This window comes from Leopardus geoffroyi, chromosome A2, assembly GCF_018350155.1.
Source record: "Leopardus geoffroyi isolate Oge1 chromosome A2, O.geoffroyi_Oge1_pat1.0, whole genome shotgun sequence".
Taxonomy (NCBI): Eukaryota; Metazoa; Chordata; class Mammalia; order Carnivora; family Felidae; genus Leopardus; species Leopardus geoffroyi.
Window position 1 is genome coordinate 155,174,301 of NC_059331.1, and position 17,616 is coordinate 155,191,916.

At 39.2% G+C, this 17,616-nt stretch overlaps 1 protein-coding gene across 1 annotated transcript in view; it reads right to left on the reverse strand.

Moving 5' to 3' along the window:
- The window catches only part of KDM7A (lysine demethylase 7A), an 82,714-nt gene that overhangs the window by 22,873 nt on the left and 42,225 nt on the right, over positions 1–17,616 (reverse strand). The window contains exons 4-11 of the mRNA XM_045495860.1: positions 15,314–15,474; positions 13,353–13,494; positions 12,862–13,048; positions 11,491–11,653; positions 7,762–7,849; positions 6,373–6,479; positions 2,922–3,013; positions 271–360 (exon numbers count right to left, since the gene is read on the reverse strand). Of these exons, the coding sequence (XP_045351816.1) occupies positions 271–360; positions 2,922–3,013; positions 6,373–6,479; positions 7,762–7,849; positions 11,491–11,653; positions 12,862–13,048; positions 13,353–13,494; positions 15,314–15,474 (1,030 nt within the window). The remainder of the gene's footprint in view (positions 1–270; positions 361–2,921; positions 3,014–6,372; positions 6,480–7,761; positions 7,850–11,490; positions 11,654–12,861; positions 13,049–13,352; positions 13,495–15,313; positions 15,475–17,616) is intronic.

Below are 17,616 nucleotides of genomic sequence, written 5' to 3' on the forward strand. Positions count from 1 at the left end.
TTTTATTTTGTATTTTTTTATTCTTGGAGTAAGCTGAAGAAATTCAAGTAACCTGGTAACCACTTCTTTATTTCTTCATTATGATATAATACTCTAAATTTCTCTGTAGAACTTTGGAAGCCTGAGAACCTGAGACTCCTTCCAAGACACAGCTCATTCTATTTCATCTAAGAGTATAGTGCTTTCCAATGTTTGTAATGTCACGGTAGCTGCGTTTGCTTCTCAAAGCAGACAGTAACCAAGCATTCAGTTGATAGTTTCTACTCTTACCTCTATTGCGCGAATTACTTTTGAAAGTTCTTTAATAAGATGTCCAGGTCTGACGTTGTCTGGGATCTCAAAGGCATGTTCAGATACAAGCTGGATTCGGATTAACAAAGATAAGACAACCAAAGTTATTTACACTTTAATAAGTGAAAACTAATTTACTAAACAAATTTTGGATTCTCTAAGCGAAATACTAATAAGCCAGGTCTCAGAGTTCACAGAGTTGGTATAATACTCTTTAAGGAGAGCCTTATTAGCATGAAATCCTCTTAGCTCAAGTTAAAGATGGACTATCTTACAGTGAGTTTTGCTTTACACTGAGAAGTAACCTTGTACTCTATCCCTCAAAGCCCACTGTAATTCTAACTACTACTATAATTAGTAAAGTTAAGTCTAGCATTTAATTCATAGTATATAAGGATTTGTAAGTAGGAACACAGGGACTAAAATAATCCTATTTCCTATAGGAGGTCTAATCTGAATAAGTTTTTGAAACTTCTTTTCTAATTTAATAGGAAAAAGATTGCATCAGTAGGACAGACGCATTGCTGAGAAACCCCATCTATCCAACTGCAAACTACTGCCATAATTTCTTATGTCTGTTTCTAAATCTTTTTTTTTTTTTTTAAATTAAATTTTTTTTTTTTCAACGTTTATTTATTTTTGGGACAGAGAGAGACAGAGCATGAATGGGGGAGGGGCAGAGAGAGAGGGAGACACAGAATCGGAAACAGGCTCCAGGCTCTGAGCCATCAGCCCAGAGCCTGACGCGGGGCTCGAACTCACGGATCGCGAGATCGTGACCTGGCTGAAGTCGGACGCTTAACCGACTGCGCCACCCAGGCGCCCCTGTCTGTTTCTAAATCTTAACTGTTGTTAAGAACATTTTGATTCTTCAGATGCATTTGATAAACCAGTTTTTACTTTTGCTTTACATCTTCTCCTTGGTTTTAGCATAACTTGTTAAAACAAACTAGGAACCGTAACCACAAGTGCTAACTATGTGCCAGGCAAGGTACTGCACTGTTAAGCGCTTGAGGGTGTTAACTCATTCATCCTTTCACCAACGCTATGACAGAGCTAGTACTATTCTCACTTTACATTTGAGGGAAAGAATGCACAGGGGTTCGCTAGTTTATTAGTAGCATAGCTGAGATTTGAATCCAAACATCTGACTCCGGAGTCCATGCTCCCGACCACTAGACTAAGCTGCCTCTCATCCTACAGCAAGGTTAACAGGCGGTTAAACGCAAACAAACATCATGCTTTTAAAAGAGCACTTCGAATGTGATGAATTAACAGGATTTATTATTAATGAATTTCACTGTACATCAAAATCACTTACAAAGTTTGTTAAAAACAGAGGTTCAGATCCCACCACCAATCTATTTAATCAGTATCTCTTAGGGAGGATTCAGGGAGTTTGTTTTTAGGGAGCTCTAAAGGCGATTCTGACAAATACGGGAGTTTGAGAAGAACTTATCTCAAGTCTTCAGCAGGAAACAAATTACAGTTTTTGCAACATATCCTTTATTTTGTTATGATATGGTTGTACGGTTTTGTAATCTGTTTACACTTTTATGTGTCATCTAGACGATGACGTCTCTGACAGGGGAAGACACAACTTTCTCTTTCCTGAATGCTTCCACAGTGCCTTGCTCTAGAGGGTATATAGCGATGATAATACAGTGAAAAGAAGTGAAAAAAAATTATTGGAAGGGTAACCTATTAATTATTGTCTCCAGTATCTCTTGAGAGCAGAATTTTTATTTCAAGTAGGCATTCAAAAAATTAATATGGGAATGCATTTTCATCAGCTCACATATATATCACTTATTAAAGAGTTGCATGTCAAGTTACAGAGGGGAATAAAGATGGCAAGTCCCTGTTCTTCAAAAGCTCATAAACCTAGTGAAGGGGATGTGAATATGTTACTTTACAGACATTACTTTGAAGTCCACTGGCATAAGAAAGATGCTACTAAGCATAAGGGTAGGACACACAGCTTCCAATTGGGGAGCTGGGATGACCTCTTGGAGGCAGCAGGACTCCAATGCAAACAGACCATATTTTAGTGAAAATGGAAGCTCCTGCTTGAACCTTGACCTCCCTTTTCCTTCATTTTTACAGAAGTCTAGCAGATGGATAAGAGTACTACTTTGCGATTACAGAGCCCCAGCTTTAGTCCAAGACCCTCCGGTATTCTTGGGCAAGTCACATACAACTCTTTGAACCTCAGCTTCTCCATATGTAAGACAGGGGTAAGGAGAGCATCACAGCCTCACAGAGTTGCTCTGAGAGCTAAATGGGATTATGGATATAAAGACTAAGCACAGCGATTAGCACACGATACGAGTTCAAAGTTATTTACTATCATCCTGTATCTACATGTTCTTTTCTTAGCATCTTAAATATATTTGAATTATTTTCTTTTCAGGCTAAAGATTAAAGAAGTACTTAGGTACTCTATCCTCATCAACGTAAACACAAGCCAGGACATCTGTGCACCACGTATGATAAAACGCACGTTGTACTGAAAGCGTCCATTCCCTTGACCGCGCCACTCAAAGTGCTGCCGCGGCAGCATCGGGACTCGCGCTTTGGATCTTGCCATAGAAACAGTAGCCATCGTTTCCCCAAAGAAAACTACTTACTTCTTTCTTCATCCATAATTTTAAAGCAGCATGCAGTGCCTTCACTCCCTGTACCAGGTACGTTTGAGGCTGGAAACCGTCTTCTCTCAGCTCTGTGGGAAGGGAAGCGGAGCGGGGAAGGGAGTTACAACGGAGAAAAGGGCTAACTTCAGATGCTGAGCAACCACCGACCATCAGAGTGCGTAACTTCCAAGTTACCAGAGAGGAAAAAAGTGAAACAAAAGGCAAGAAAGAAAAAGAAATGGAAATACATTTAAGCGTAGTTGTACTAGGTGCTCCAGGCAAAAAGAAGCTCACACAGTGCTGAGGAAGAGACAAATCATGAAATAATGTCATATGGATCGACTCACGTGAACTCTAAAAGCGGAAAACATTGCGCTATTTTCACTTGTGACAGAGGTGATAAAACGGAAGAAAAGGATTATCACAGAAGTCAGGACAGTGGTTCTCTCTAGAAGGGAAGGTGGGGGAGCGGTGGGAAAAATAACTGGGCGTTTCAAATGTCTTGGCAAGGCTGTTTATGCTCTCCAGGTGAGCCTTGTAATTATTTAAACTGTTAAGCTCGTGCACTCTACACAGTCAGTGTGTGTTGTCTACACAGTCAGCTATAGGCATGACATATTTCATGATTATAAAGGTAAACACACCACACACACAAGCGCATACCTTTTCCGAGTCTTTAAACCAAACTAATTATCTAAAACTCACACAAAATGTATTCTATTTATGTATGATATGGTCTAAAATTTGGGTAAGGTGAACCAAAAGCAAAAGGTTTTACTTCTGTCCAGTGGCTAATTTAGTTACACAAGTCCAAAATTAGTTCATTGCTGTATTATTACTGACACTAAACACAATTAAGTTTCATACAATCTATCCTCATTTTACCCATCATATAAGCCTAATAACAGTCTGAGAGCTGGTAAGTAACAGGCCACGATGGTAAGTTAAAAGGTCAGGGGTGAAAGAACATAATGTGGGGTGACAAGACCACCATTCCCGCTTCCAGGATTGAATGCCTAGGATGATGAGCAATTGGTACAACAGCCACTTGGCCCCAGCCTTAGTGGGATTTGATGGCCTCGCTCGTGTTGCCGGCTATCCTATCCCATACTGATCCTGTACTGATGAAATAAAAATATTTAAAAACTTGACCTACCAATATCCGTTTATAGTAAATCTTTTTAAGTCTTTAATGTACAGGGCCATGTTTTCAATCAGACCTCTGTATTTCTGAACTCTCAGTGGCCTGAAACAAAGGCTAAATCAATATTCTAAGCAATTTGCTGTTTGTGGGTGCAAGAGGAACAGCAAGATTTTGTCTTTCAGATAAATTTTTTAATTTGTTCCAAAAAGTTGATTGATGAACCTCTCTTGGACATTAGGAAAAAATACCACTTGAGGCGCCTGGGTGACTCAAATGGTTAAGCGTCCTACTTTGGCTCAGGTCATGATCTTGCAGTCCGCAGGTTCGAGCCCCACACTGGGCTCTCTGCTGTCAGCATGGAGCCCGCTTCAGATCATCTGTCCCCCTCTCTCTCTCTCTGCCCCTCTGCTTGTGTGCTCTCTCTCAAAAGTAAATAAACATTAAAAAAAAAAAAAAAAAAAAAAGGAAAAGCATCACTCAAGGGCTGGGTGTATGTTAGTGAGAAAAGACGGAAAAAGACTCTGAACTTTCTGAGTACTGAATTGCCAATCTCTTATCTGGAGAGTTCAGTAACAGGGTTTTATTTCCAAAAACCAAGGACATTTATAAACATTTTTATAAGTACTTGTAAGTGTTCCTATTTATGTAGGCTTCTACTACCCAGTACTTTACTGGAAACCACACACGGCAACTCTATGTATGGTCCACCGGGAGATTCCTGCAGTCCAGACATCAAGGCATGCTCACTGAAGATGAGGTGGGGCTCAGCCTCACCAAAACCTGAAAACACTCAATGAGTCAGGGATTTAGGATTAGGATGCACTTCTGGAGACTGGTCTTGTGGAGAAAGCACCCATTCCTCTTCATCCATGGTCTCCTTCCTCCATCATATATATGACGGTATACCTGCACCACATTAAGACATCTACCTCCACTGCTGCAAATGTGGGAAGGAGCCCTACTGTTCTTTTTTCCTTTCAAAGAGAGGGAGGTTGTGGTGTGTGTGTGTGTGTGTGTGTGTCTTGAGGAAAGAAACATAAATGAGTTTTATCATTTAATTCTGTGCATCCTATCCTGGGAAATTATTGTTTCTTTTCATTTTACCTTTTATTCTTGTGCAACTTTTAAATGGAGAAAGAAACAAATGTTTAGAACAGACTTTACCGTTTATGTTTTTATCTGTTTTTCTGAGAGTTAATTTTTTTTTAATGTTTATTTATTTTTGAGAGAAGGCAAGTCAGGGAGGAGCAGACAGAGAGAGACAGAGGATCTCGACAAGGGGCCTGAACTCACCAACCATGTGATCATGACCTGAGCTGAAGTCAGACACTTAACCCACTGAGCCACCCAGGCGCCCCCTTCTGAGAGTTAATTTAATAGCACAATTTACAAACTGACTAGAAAAGTCAGACAACACAAAAACCAGACAAACTGTATTCTCATGAGCACAAGTGAGAAAATGGATAAAAGTAGACATGACAATCTGTGTCAAACTTGACTGCTCAAAGATTATTAAACCAAAGATAAAACACCAAAATGTGAAATTCCACATTAAAAAAGTTGCTTCTAAGATTAAATTTTTTTTAACACCTATTTATTTTTGAGAGACAGAAAGAGACAGCACAAGCAGGGGAGGGGCAGAGAGAGAGGGAGACACAGAATCCTAAGCAGTTCCAAGCTCTGAGCTGTCAGCACAGAGCCTGACGCGGGGCTTGAACCCACAAACCGTGAGATCAGGACCTAAGCCCAAGTCGGAGGCTTAACTGACTGAGTCACCCAGGTGCCCGGTAGCTTCTAAGTTTAAATTAAAGAATTTCCCCTTCCCAAAAAACATTTTTTTCAACAACAGACTCATAGCTTGACATTCAGCTGTTTTGTGCTAACAGGGACCTGAAACTGGCCAGCCTAATCGTCATTAAGGGCAATGAAACAGGTGCTACCTGATTCTTTCAGGACATAAAAAATTCACATTACAGTAACAGTCTCTTAGCTTAAACTCCATTTTTGTGAGGGAGGGCCTTTTACATGCCTGACAGTGTGTGCAGGCTACTAGAGTCCAAGGTGAAATGAACATTTTTCAGTATAACCTATGCTGTTCTGCTACAGCTCTTCATATATCTGATTTTTAAGGCCACGGACTAGAGACCCCGATTTGCTAAAAAGGTTCTTGGCAGGGAGAAATCGTGCATTTAAAAAGCCAAATAGGGGCAACAGTTACACCATAATAAAAAAGGGCCTTTCTCTCAGTGGCTTTCAGTGGAATTTACAAACATCATACATCATAATGTGAAGATTAGTAATTACCTTTCAAGGTTTCCAGCAAATTTTTGGCTACAAACCAACATATGGCTTCAAAGAATGGGAATTTGAAAAGATCTGGTGTTTTTAGCCTTTTTTCCATCTCATAACACCTAAATAAAATTTGAAGAAATTTAGTATTAATATTAGCATTTCAAAGTTAAATGGAGGCAACCAACTCAAGGAAAATAAAAGCAAGCAGGCCACAACACATAAGCCCTATCAAGTAGGGTGTATTACTAAGCACTGCTTCATTTGAGTAAGAATGAACTGTGATCTTATCCAGGTCTGACTGACCGTAACAAAAGTACACTGAAGAATAACACCGGTCTTCCAGAAGATCAGAACCTCGGAATTTGTATACCAGTTTTGGTAGAAGGAATTTTATAAGGGTTCCACCATAATAAGTAAAATAGTATGCTTAGAAGAGAGCTCCCTGTGTTGGACAACACTGCAACACCCACTCAGGGAGTTTTCTTCAGGCTCTACTAAGCATTCAGGTTCAAGGACACAATCGGCGCTGGTCAAGGTGAGAAGACAGGAACCACGGCTTGTCACAGTGTCAGTCTTCCGTGGGAGTCCTGGCAGCAGTCCGTATAGCCAGGAGCCATCTTTCTCCCAGGGACAGTTCAGGTAAAGAAACAAGATTCACATCTGACAGGTGTGTAAGGTGCCCTGGCTTAGAGCTTCCTGACCCATAAGAGCCAGTATTTCTGTAGTAACTCCAAGGATACATAGCTTCCAAGTTCCCTGTGGGTATGCCAAATTACAAGAGTCACCACTTTCAGGAAAGCCCAAAGATATGGCTTCCTACTAGGTATCTCTAGTTCTCCCAGTCGTGATGCAGTTACTCAATCAGAAATCATTTTACCATAAGCAGTGAATGTAGCCTGGTAATATTCTACTCTCTTCAGACTACCAAGGGGAACAGAGGCATCCAAAGGTCAAATTCTCAGACAGAAGGGGAAACAGCTGCTAATCCTTTACCCACAGCAAAACTAAAGCAGGTGTTCAGCAATACTAACCTAGAGTTACTTTCCCCCAGCACCGTCACACCTGAGCCTGAGGGATTTGGTTCATCTCCCTTATTGTAAAAACAGTCAAAGGAGAGGACCCACCCATTTTTATAAAATTTTGAAATTCAGGGATACGTTTAGTCTCAAACTGAATAAATGATTCTTTTTGTTTTTAGAGTTGAAATACATCAAGGAACCTTCCTGACAAAATTTGAAGATAATACATTTGTTTAAAGGTCCTATTTCTAATAATTTCTCAGGGCCTTTCTTCGTGAGATTTCAATTAAAATATATTGCTGAATTTATTTTTTGGAAACTTTAAAACAATGGCCTATTTAAGAAAAAACAAAAGATCCTTTAAATTACTGAGGACACAAACCTGAGCTGCATGCCAATGTTAAGGTTGTGCAGAAAGTTCCCTCCAAAAGCCATACAGTCCTGAGATGTGAGCACAGCATGTATCCACCCTGAAATAGTTAAAAGAACATAAATCAGTGATCTTTCAATATTTAAACCAAACAAATGTGCTATCTATCTGGGAGACAAGAAACTCACAATATCAACATCAGTTTACTTCATACTCCGCCCGAGCTAGAGAAGTTAATGTCTATTATGATCTACAGATACACTCATTTAAGTATCCATTAAATGCCTATTATATGCCAGATTCTGTGCTGAGTTGGAGGAAACAAATGCATCGATCCAATCAAACAAAATCATGGTATAGGATAGGTGATGGTTTTTGTGGTTATTGCCGTTTTCGTTTTTTAGTTTAAAAACACAACCCAACTTCACATTGAAGATTTTACTCCGAGAGTAGTCAAATGTGGCTAGAATGAGCTGAGCACATGTCTATGAAATGAACCTGGGATTGGCTGAGCACATCCCTCCTCTAGGGTCATCCTGAAACGAGTGGTGCCTTAGGGACTAAGCAGAGGAGCAAGAGAACTCAGCTGGAGGCCTGGCTCTAAGAAGAAAAAGGTAGATCACCCACATTTCATTATGGAAGGTTATGGTCCTATAAATATAAATGTTGACAATCAAAATGAGGTCTTTTTTTCCCCACAAAAATGTTTTGAAAGTAAGAATAGTTTCTAAGAGATGATGCCTAACTTTTGAAAGAAATATGCATATGCTGAACATAAAGCCTTGATATAAATATATACACACGTTTGCACGTAAAAATCAGCTACTAAAATAGAACCCATTTTCTTTATATTTTCCATTTTTTGATCTCTCATCATGCTGCAACACAACATGAAAAAAACTCTTTTTTTCACTAAAAAATTTTTTAACGTTTATTTATCATTGAGAGACAGAGCATGAGCATGGGAGGGGCAGACACAATCTGAAGCAGGATCCAGGCTCTGAGCTGTCAGCACAGAGCCTCACGCAGGGCTCGAACTCACAAACCAGGAGATCATGACCTGAGCCGAAGTCGGATGCTTAACTGACTAAGCCACCCAGGTGCCCCGAAAAAAACTTCTTTAAAGACCATTTGTGTGCTCAAAGGACACAAAGCCTTGAGCTTCACCCTGAAATCACAAATTAGAAATTTTTGGTCAGCTACGAATCCTATACATCAGTGGTTCTCCACAGAGGCAGCACTGCCTATAAAGGATGTTTTGGGAAGTTTGGAGGACCTTTTTTGATTGTCTCAGTGATCAGGAGGCACTACTGTCATTTCATGAAGGAGAGCCAGGGATGCAACGAGCAGGCCACTCCATGCAGTAAGAAACTGTCCTGTCCTGCACTAGTCAGGACTCTCTCCTGGGCACTCATACAGGTACAAAATCTGTCATTAACTGTTGAAGTCTAGAAACTGTAAGCCCATTATATATGTAAACAGTATTTCTTGCATATTTGGCACAATTTCCCAGGAATACAACTTACTCTGTAAATTGAAGGAAAGTATAGTTTGTTTGAAAGTTTATCAGCTGCCAGTTACCCTGGAAAAAAGCAACAGTCCCTACGGTAATGGTTCTCAAAGTGTGGTCCCCTGACCAGCAGCATCAGCATCAATTGGGAACCTGTTAGAAATGCAAATTCTCAGCCCCCCTTCCCAGATCTACTAAATCAGAACTGCTGGGAATGAGGCCTAGCAATCTGAGTTTTAATAAGCCTTCCAGGTGATTCTAATGCTCAGTGATATCCGAGAACCATTAATCTACACCAATGCTAAAGAATTTCAGTTGCCAATCATACACTTGTCTGAACAGGCACATATAAAATTGTATTTTACTATAAATTACTTTTTAATTTCTTCTTTCTATTCTAGTTAGAGCACTACATTTTGGGGGAAATTATTGGTTATTGGAGGTTATATCATCAAAGAATATGAATTCAAGATTTTGAAGAGGGCATAACAAAATATTTGTTATAAAAGGGTGCCCTGGGAAGAGGATTGAAGGGAGGAGCTGAACCCATTCACAATAAAAATATTGATACTCATCGAGATTTCTAAATTCTGGCAGTTCTAGGCATTTATTCTTCATTTATTCAATACGTATTTATTATTATATACACCAGAGGCAAGGCAACAAAGCCAGACCTGCGGCGACAGATCCCTGTGAACTCTGCAGCCATTAAGGAAGGTCACCCACATCAGAAAAACATACTTCTCAAAACCACTGGCTTGGAGAGTCCATACCCTGCATTCAGTCACAACTCAAAGTGACTGACCTGATACCTATACTTGAGGTTATAGCTAAGGCTGGTATTCAATCCCTTCCCAGGGTCCCTCAAAATATACCCGCTGTCTCCAGAATGTCCCAGGACAGCAGCCCAGATTCTTACAGCAGACTTGGCCTTCAGCAGCAATGTAGAGCCGACTAATTAAAATTGAAAGGGTGTCATCAAAATTTCAAAATTTTGTGGAAAGGACATTACAATGAACATATAAAGAAAGTGAAAAGATAAGCCACACAATAGGAGACTCACCTGCAAATCACATATCTGGATATATCTAGATCATATATCTAGTATACAGAATAGATCAAGAACACTTAAAACTCAACAATAAAAAGACAAATAACCCAACTTAAAAATGGGCAGAGGATATGAATAGACATTTCTCCAAAGATACAAATAGCCACATTAAGCATAAGAAAAAAGTTCAGCATCACTACTCATTAAGGAAATGCAAATCAAAACCATAATAAGATCCCATTACTTCACACCTACTAGAACAGTCAAAATAAAAAAGATAATTACAGCGTTGGTATAGACGTGGAGAAATCAGAACATGTGTACATTGCTGGTGGGAATGTAAAATGGTACAACCATCTGGAAAACAGTTTAGCAGTTCCTCAAAAAGTTAAACGTCATAAACTGTATGACCCACAATTCCATTACTAGGTATATATATAGCCAAAGAGAAATGAAAACATACCTCCACACAAAAACTTGTACACAAATGTTCAAAGCATCACAATTCATAATAGCCAAAAAGCGGAAACAACCCAATGTCCATCAACTGACAAATGGATAAGCAAAATGTGGTATATCTATACAGTGGCATATCATTTGTCCATAAAAACTAATGAAGCACTCATGTGCTACAACATGGATGAGCCTAGTAAACATTATGCTAACTAAAAGAAGCTAAATACAAAAGGCCATGCACCCCGCATATTATATATGAAATGTCCAGAACAGGCAAATCCAAAGAGACAGGAAGTACATTAAGTGGTTGCCAGGGGCTCAGAGGAGGGGGGGGGGAGGGGAATGGGGAATGCCAACTAATTGGTACAGGGTTTCTTTTTGAGGTGATGAAATGTTCTGGAAGTGGTATGGGTCACAACTTTGTTAATCTACTAAAAACCACTCACTCTTATATGTTAAAAGGATAAATATCATGGTTTGTGAATTTTATCTGAATAAAAATTAAAATGAAGGCAAATGACAAAAAACGCAATTCTGAAACAGGTCCTAACTACAAGAGAAGCCCTCTAACGGACAAAGCAGTGAAAAGTCTAAAATCAGGATTATCTCTCAAGCTATGCAAAGCTACTTTCCCAGCATGTTAAAGCCAGAGGTTCTAATAAAAAGCCAGCTTCATGTGACTGAGTATCAACCATAGGGTACGGGAATGGGATTAAAGCCTTACCTGTAGGAACAAATAATGTATGTCCCTGCTTTACCACACATTTGTAGCACTTATCCACTTTATCTCCAAAGAACACCTCACTCTGGGTCACAGATGAACTCCAAGACTCATAGAGTGCCAAGTTTTCATCTGTTGGTTTTATCAAATAGAAAATCTTCTCACCCTAGAAGGAAGCAATCACACTATTTTTGAAGAAAAAAAAAAGCACCATTCTTAAGACGCCCTACAGTGATGCAATTTTCCAGTACAACGATCTAAGTTAAATTACATAACTATCAGATTTTTTAGGCTCAAAAGGACACCTTTCACAAACCTGATCAATAGCTCTTGCCCTTAATAAACATCTTCACAAAAGCTAAAACTCCTCCCCTCCCCCGCCAAAATCCGAGAAGTCAGTAAGACAGCATTGGAGAAGCAGTTAGAAGAGAGGAGGGTAAAGAATCATGAACATCTTACTGATCTCATTTTCAAAGTATGCAAGTAAATACATGGGCCCAGGTCACAGAGAGGCATCTCTGCAAACTCTGCCCTTGCCCCTAAGATCTACAATATGATTATTTTTAAAGGCCTGTAAATAAACTTCATTTCATCAACTAACCCTTTGCCTTCTCCTAGAGAAAAGGAACAGAAGCTCAAGGACACAGCATCAAATACAGTCCAGAGCATCACAGATGCACAGGCATTGTATATAGATGAAGATGTGGTTCTCGACCAGCACTGTCCAACAGAACTTTGTGTGATGATAGTAATGTTTTTTATCTGTGCTATCCAATACATGAGTCATAAGCCACATGTGGCTGCTGAGCACTTGAAATGTGGCTAGTGCAAATAAGGAACTGAATTTTAAGTTGTATTTAATTATTATTACTTAAATTTAGCCACATGTGGCCAGTGGCTACTGTACCAAATAATGCAATTCTAGCTAAAGCAAGGTGAATATAAGCTGCCAAGAAAAAACAGCAGCTTTGAGGGCATTCCCGATTTATCCAACTAGCTGTCCTGGCCTGCCCTTAAGATCAGAAGCAATTACTACTGTAATTTTGCTATAATCAGGTATTTGATTCAGGGATTAACTGATCATTGACTAGGAGAAAGAGGAAACAGAGACAAAAGGCTAAAAGAGACCAACTTATAAGATGGAGACAAAAAAAAGGAATCTAAATATAAATTAAAAACTCATGGTGGCCCCTCCATTACTTGAGACTTAAAAACCAACAACATAATACTTAAAGGTAAAATGATACATCCTACTTAAAAAGCACAAAAACTTCCCTCTTTACAAATGTCATTTATAGCAAACGAATGCATTCCTGGAAAAACAAGAATATGTGTTTCTGGCAATAAGGGAACAGAGAAATATACCAATCTTACCCAGAGGACATGGTACCAAACTGAAGTTCCCCCAAAGTCAATATGGAAATCTGTGTAGCTGTCTTGAACTCCCATTAAGCAATATTTCTGAACAAATGGCTTGGGAAAAACTGAATCATCTGGCCAATAATTTTCCACCCAGGACAGTTTTCTGGCTATATCAGGGACCTCCACCAATTCAGACATCCTTTAAAAAAAACAAACACACGCATATACATATACCCACGTCATGCAAATGAGTTCTTAAAATTTCATCCCCCATCTCAACCCAAACCAAGAAATTAACTGGAACTCAAGGTTAACACCAATAAAGTTTAAAATTCATCATATTTCTAAATATTCTCTGTGTGTGCCAAAGCAAAATGCACAACATTGCTATCACTGGACCACTTTAGAAGTAATAATTATAGTTCTTACTAAAATAAATGCATCATTTAACTACATTCATCTAACACTGAGAAGACTAAACCAAAATGTCCAGAACTACTCACTTTGTATCTGAAAATTCAAGGCTGATCACATTTAACACTTTTGGTCTGTTAGGATTCATGAAGTATTTAACATAATTGTGAAGTGTCATTTTGCTGTCTGCCTGCCTTGCCACATCAATGACATCTATCACTTTGTCACCACCTGCAGAGAAAAATTATAGTCTTATTATTGGGCTTAAGAGTTACATCAATAGATGCCCTAAACAAAAATATTTAAAAGACCATATTCACTTCAGCCAGCTATAAAACTACATAGCCTAGACAAAGAATCTGCCTGTATTCTTGCTTTTTAAGTCCAACTGGAACTTTTGAAAAAGGGGGCAGTTTTTGAGGGAAAGAATAAAGCAATGAAGACAGAGTTACTAATTAACACTGAGTGTGAAAACCTAAATGTTTACAAAGTTTTCCATACGCTAGTGATTTTTCGTGTGCAGCTCATACTGACAAAAATGCATTCTATTGGTACGTGCAAAGTGCACCACATGCTCGGATTCTCCATTTCCTCACGCATAAAATGAGCGGACTGACTTCCTCCTTTCGCTTCTGTAACTTCTATGAGAAGTATCTTCTATAAGATTCTATCATTTAGAAAAACCAAACAGTCTCTGCGGAATTAGTGAGCAAGGTAACCACAACAGACAATTTCTGCTTGCCAGGTAGGGTCTCCTCTTCTAATATTCTGCTTCAAGAAAAAAGCCAGTGGTTAGGAAGCAAAAATCAGTTCCTATTAGTGCATGTGAGAGGAGTTGTGAATTGGGATTAATTTATAACTTTCCTATAAAACCATGAGGTGTCGCCTGCACACCAGTGCACTGTCCCCCAGGGAAGCATCACCAGTTCTGCAATGTGCTACAGGACAAGCGGAATTCAAAACACGGCAATAACCAATCTGAAAAAGAATTCAAATAAATGCCATTTTCTTACTTTAACTTTAAAGTATTACCTAGTAGACTTTATTTTATACTTCAGAGGCAATGCGATTGTTAACCAAGGCATCTTGCAGTGCTGAAAAGGAAGCTATCCAGTCGTTTGAATATTTTTTCACTAGCCACTGACTCTACAGTGCTATTTATGCAAACAGGTTCAGGTTAAACCTCAGCCTCATCCCCTGATTCATCAAATAACTCAAAATTAGCTGAATGTGAAGTCATGACATTTAACCGGGTTTCCTCAGTGAAACAGTTATCAATAAAAACTGTCAACCATCGGCTCAATAAAAGAAGAAGCCCTCAGACATTTCAGACTCAGGAGATTATGTATCACAGTAAATGTACAATTCTGAGTCAAGGGAGATTTGAGATCTAACCCTCAAAAAATCTCTATCTACAGCTGACAAGGAATGAGATCTACAGAGTCAGTTTTATCTATAAATAGCATGATGAGAAGGAACAAAATGACTGAAAACGTCAAGAAGATGGCAAGACATAAATGGTTTTCCCTCCTGTTTCTTAAGCCTTTCTGGGCCTCAACATCACAAATGGAGTCCATACATCATTAAGTGGCAATATCATCAAGTCGTTAATATAAAAACAGCCTTGAAAATGGTCTCCTCTTTTTTCTAGTCTTTCTCTACACACAGGAGGCCACTACAACACCAGGACCCAGAGATTCCTCTCTGAATGAGCCCGTCCGGCTTCCCAGTGTCTTTCTTAGTATTTACAGTTACACCTCAGTTACAGTTTTTCCTAAGCAAGTACCAGAAAATTTGATGACCAAAAAAAGCAGCATGGTGAGCCTGAGTAAATAAGAATAGATACATTGTTTCATTCTGTTTTCCTGGTAATTGTAGGTCTGCTGAGAAGAAATAGTTTTCAATATACGTGATACTGAATTTCACTTTTCCTGACCCAGAAAACTGAACTAAATTAACATCTCCTCACTTAACTTCTCACGTTATTAGGACAATACCACTATTACTTTTACCGCATTTTCCCAAGTACTTAAAGGAATCAACTGCGTACCTACATAGCGTTCCACATCCATGACTGAAAAAGCAGGTGGAGGGAGCCTGAGTCCCAGGTCATCTAATTTGGGGACCATAATAGGAACTTCAAATCCATGTTTCTCCAAGTATCTTTGTGTCAGCTGGCTGCCATGCATCTTTACAATGATTTCATCGGCACTAAGGAAAACATAAGGATAAAATGTCATCTTTGTTGTTAAATTCAGTTTTAAAAAAATAGTCTGGTAATGGGTTAATTCATACACTGCATTATTGACCATATCAGCAGTTCTCAACCTGTCGTACCGAATTCTCCATTCTATAAAAAATGTTTTTATAAAGTCTCTTTTACTATCCTAAAGTAAAATTCATAATTAGTCCAATACATATAATTGGAAAAATACAGATGTATTGTATTAGATGCCTTCACTAACACAAGAGAAAAAAATTAGAGCAAAATATATATATTTCAAGATGTAAATGTTTAGGAAAACTATGCTAGAAGAGAGAATATAATAATAGGGTGATTACAATTTGTTGTAATGAGTGGCTGAATTTAAAAAAGTAACTAGATCAGAAGCCACTCAACACAAGTCGTGTAGGAAATCAGAAGAGCAAAAGGGAAGGGGGCACATCAGAATAAAAATTAGTGTCAGGATAAGTAAAACAGATCAGATTCTATCTGGCTATAAAATTCTACATAAATACTTGTCAGACATTTCAAAGTCTCATGGCCATAGAACAATTCACTGCTGTCCTGCACAACACAGGCAGACTGGCTCTCACAGTCCCTGCCCACTGAGACAAACGTCCAGAATGAACTCCTGACTTAAATGATCTGGTACCACAAGTATTTCATAAGTTCCAGTAAGCAGTCACCTTAAGCCACTAAAAAAGGATAACCCCACATGCCCTCTCTGATGATTAACACTCCACAGGCATTACACTTAAGTGTGGTTTGCCCCTTTTCACTGTCCTCTCTCTTGCCATAAATTGAAGATCTCCTTAAGGGAAGTTCTAGATTTTATCTCCCAATTGCTCCCAGAATGCAGCTGCTGTACATTCAAATAAGTGCAACCCTTGCATTATAGGTTAGATCACAAGAGTTTCCATTTACACAACGAGACCTTAACCATCTTGATGTCATCTGTGGCTTAGCCGTCAAAGAGAAGACAAGAGGTACCAGTTCTCTGAATTACTGGCTCTGTCCACCCTCTCAATAAGAAAAGGTCGGTTTGAGGCTCCCCAAAATGAGATAGACTTTTCCTGGATAGTCTTACATTTGGAGGGTGTAGATCTCCTTCACCGGACTCACTGAGTTCTGTACCACCTTCTACTCCCCCCCACCCCCCAGCTTCCCTCCTTCCCCAACCTCTGACAATCAAACACTTCCTTGAACTCCAACCTAAAGGAGAATTTCGAATCACTTGTACACCCTGATCTTTAACTTTTGGTGTTTTACTTCCCCTGTCGATCAAAAATACATAAACACAAGTGCTTAAAAACACAGTTTTTTTTTTTGTTTTTTTTTTTTAATTTTTTTTTTCAACGTTTATTTATTCTCGGGACAGAGAGAGACAGAGCATGAACGGGGGAGGGGCAGAGAGAGAGGGAGACACAGAATCGGAAACAGGCTCCAGGCTCTGAGCCATCAGCCCAGAGCCCGACGCGGGGCTCGAACTCGCGGGGCTCGAACTCACGGACCGCGAGATCGTGACCTGGCTGAAGTCGGACGCTTAACCGAGTGTGCCACCCAGGCGCCCCTCACAGTTTTTTTTTTAAACCTATTAAAATCTAGTATCTTCAAGAGAAAAAAACTGGTGACAAACTACACATGTATCACAGAGGGACAGTTAAGTAAATTATGGCGAATGTACACAACTGCATACTACACAGCAGTTAAGGAGGGAGGTACATTTTTGTACACATAGAGAAAGACACAAATGAAATATAATAGAATTAAAAAAGCTGCACATCATTTGCATAACATAACCCCATTTAAAAAATTAGATGCATATATATTTATATATTCATACATCTATATACTAAAATACTTTATTTTATTTATTTATAAGTTTATTTTGGGAGAGAGAGAACACACACACATGAGCTGGGGAGGGGCAGAGAGAGACAGAGAGGGAAAGACAGAATTCCAAGCAGGCTCCATGCCATCAGTGCGGAGCCTGACACAGGACTCAAACCCACAAACCATGAGATCATGACCTGGGCCGATATCGAGGGTCAGACGCCTAACCAACTCAGCCACCCAGGCGCTCCTAAACGTAAGTATCTTAAATGTAATTATGTAGACAAAAGGCTTAC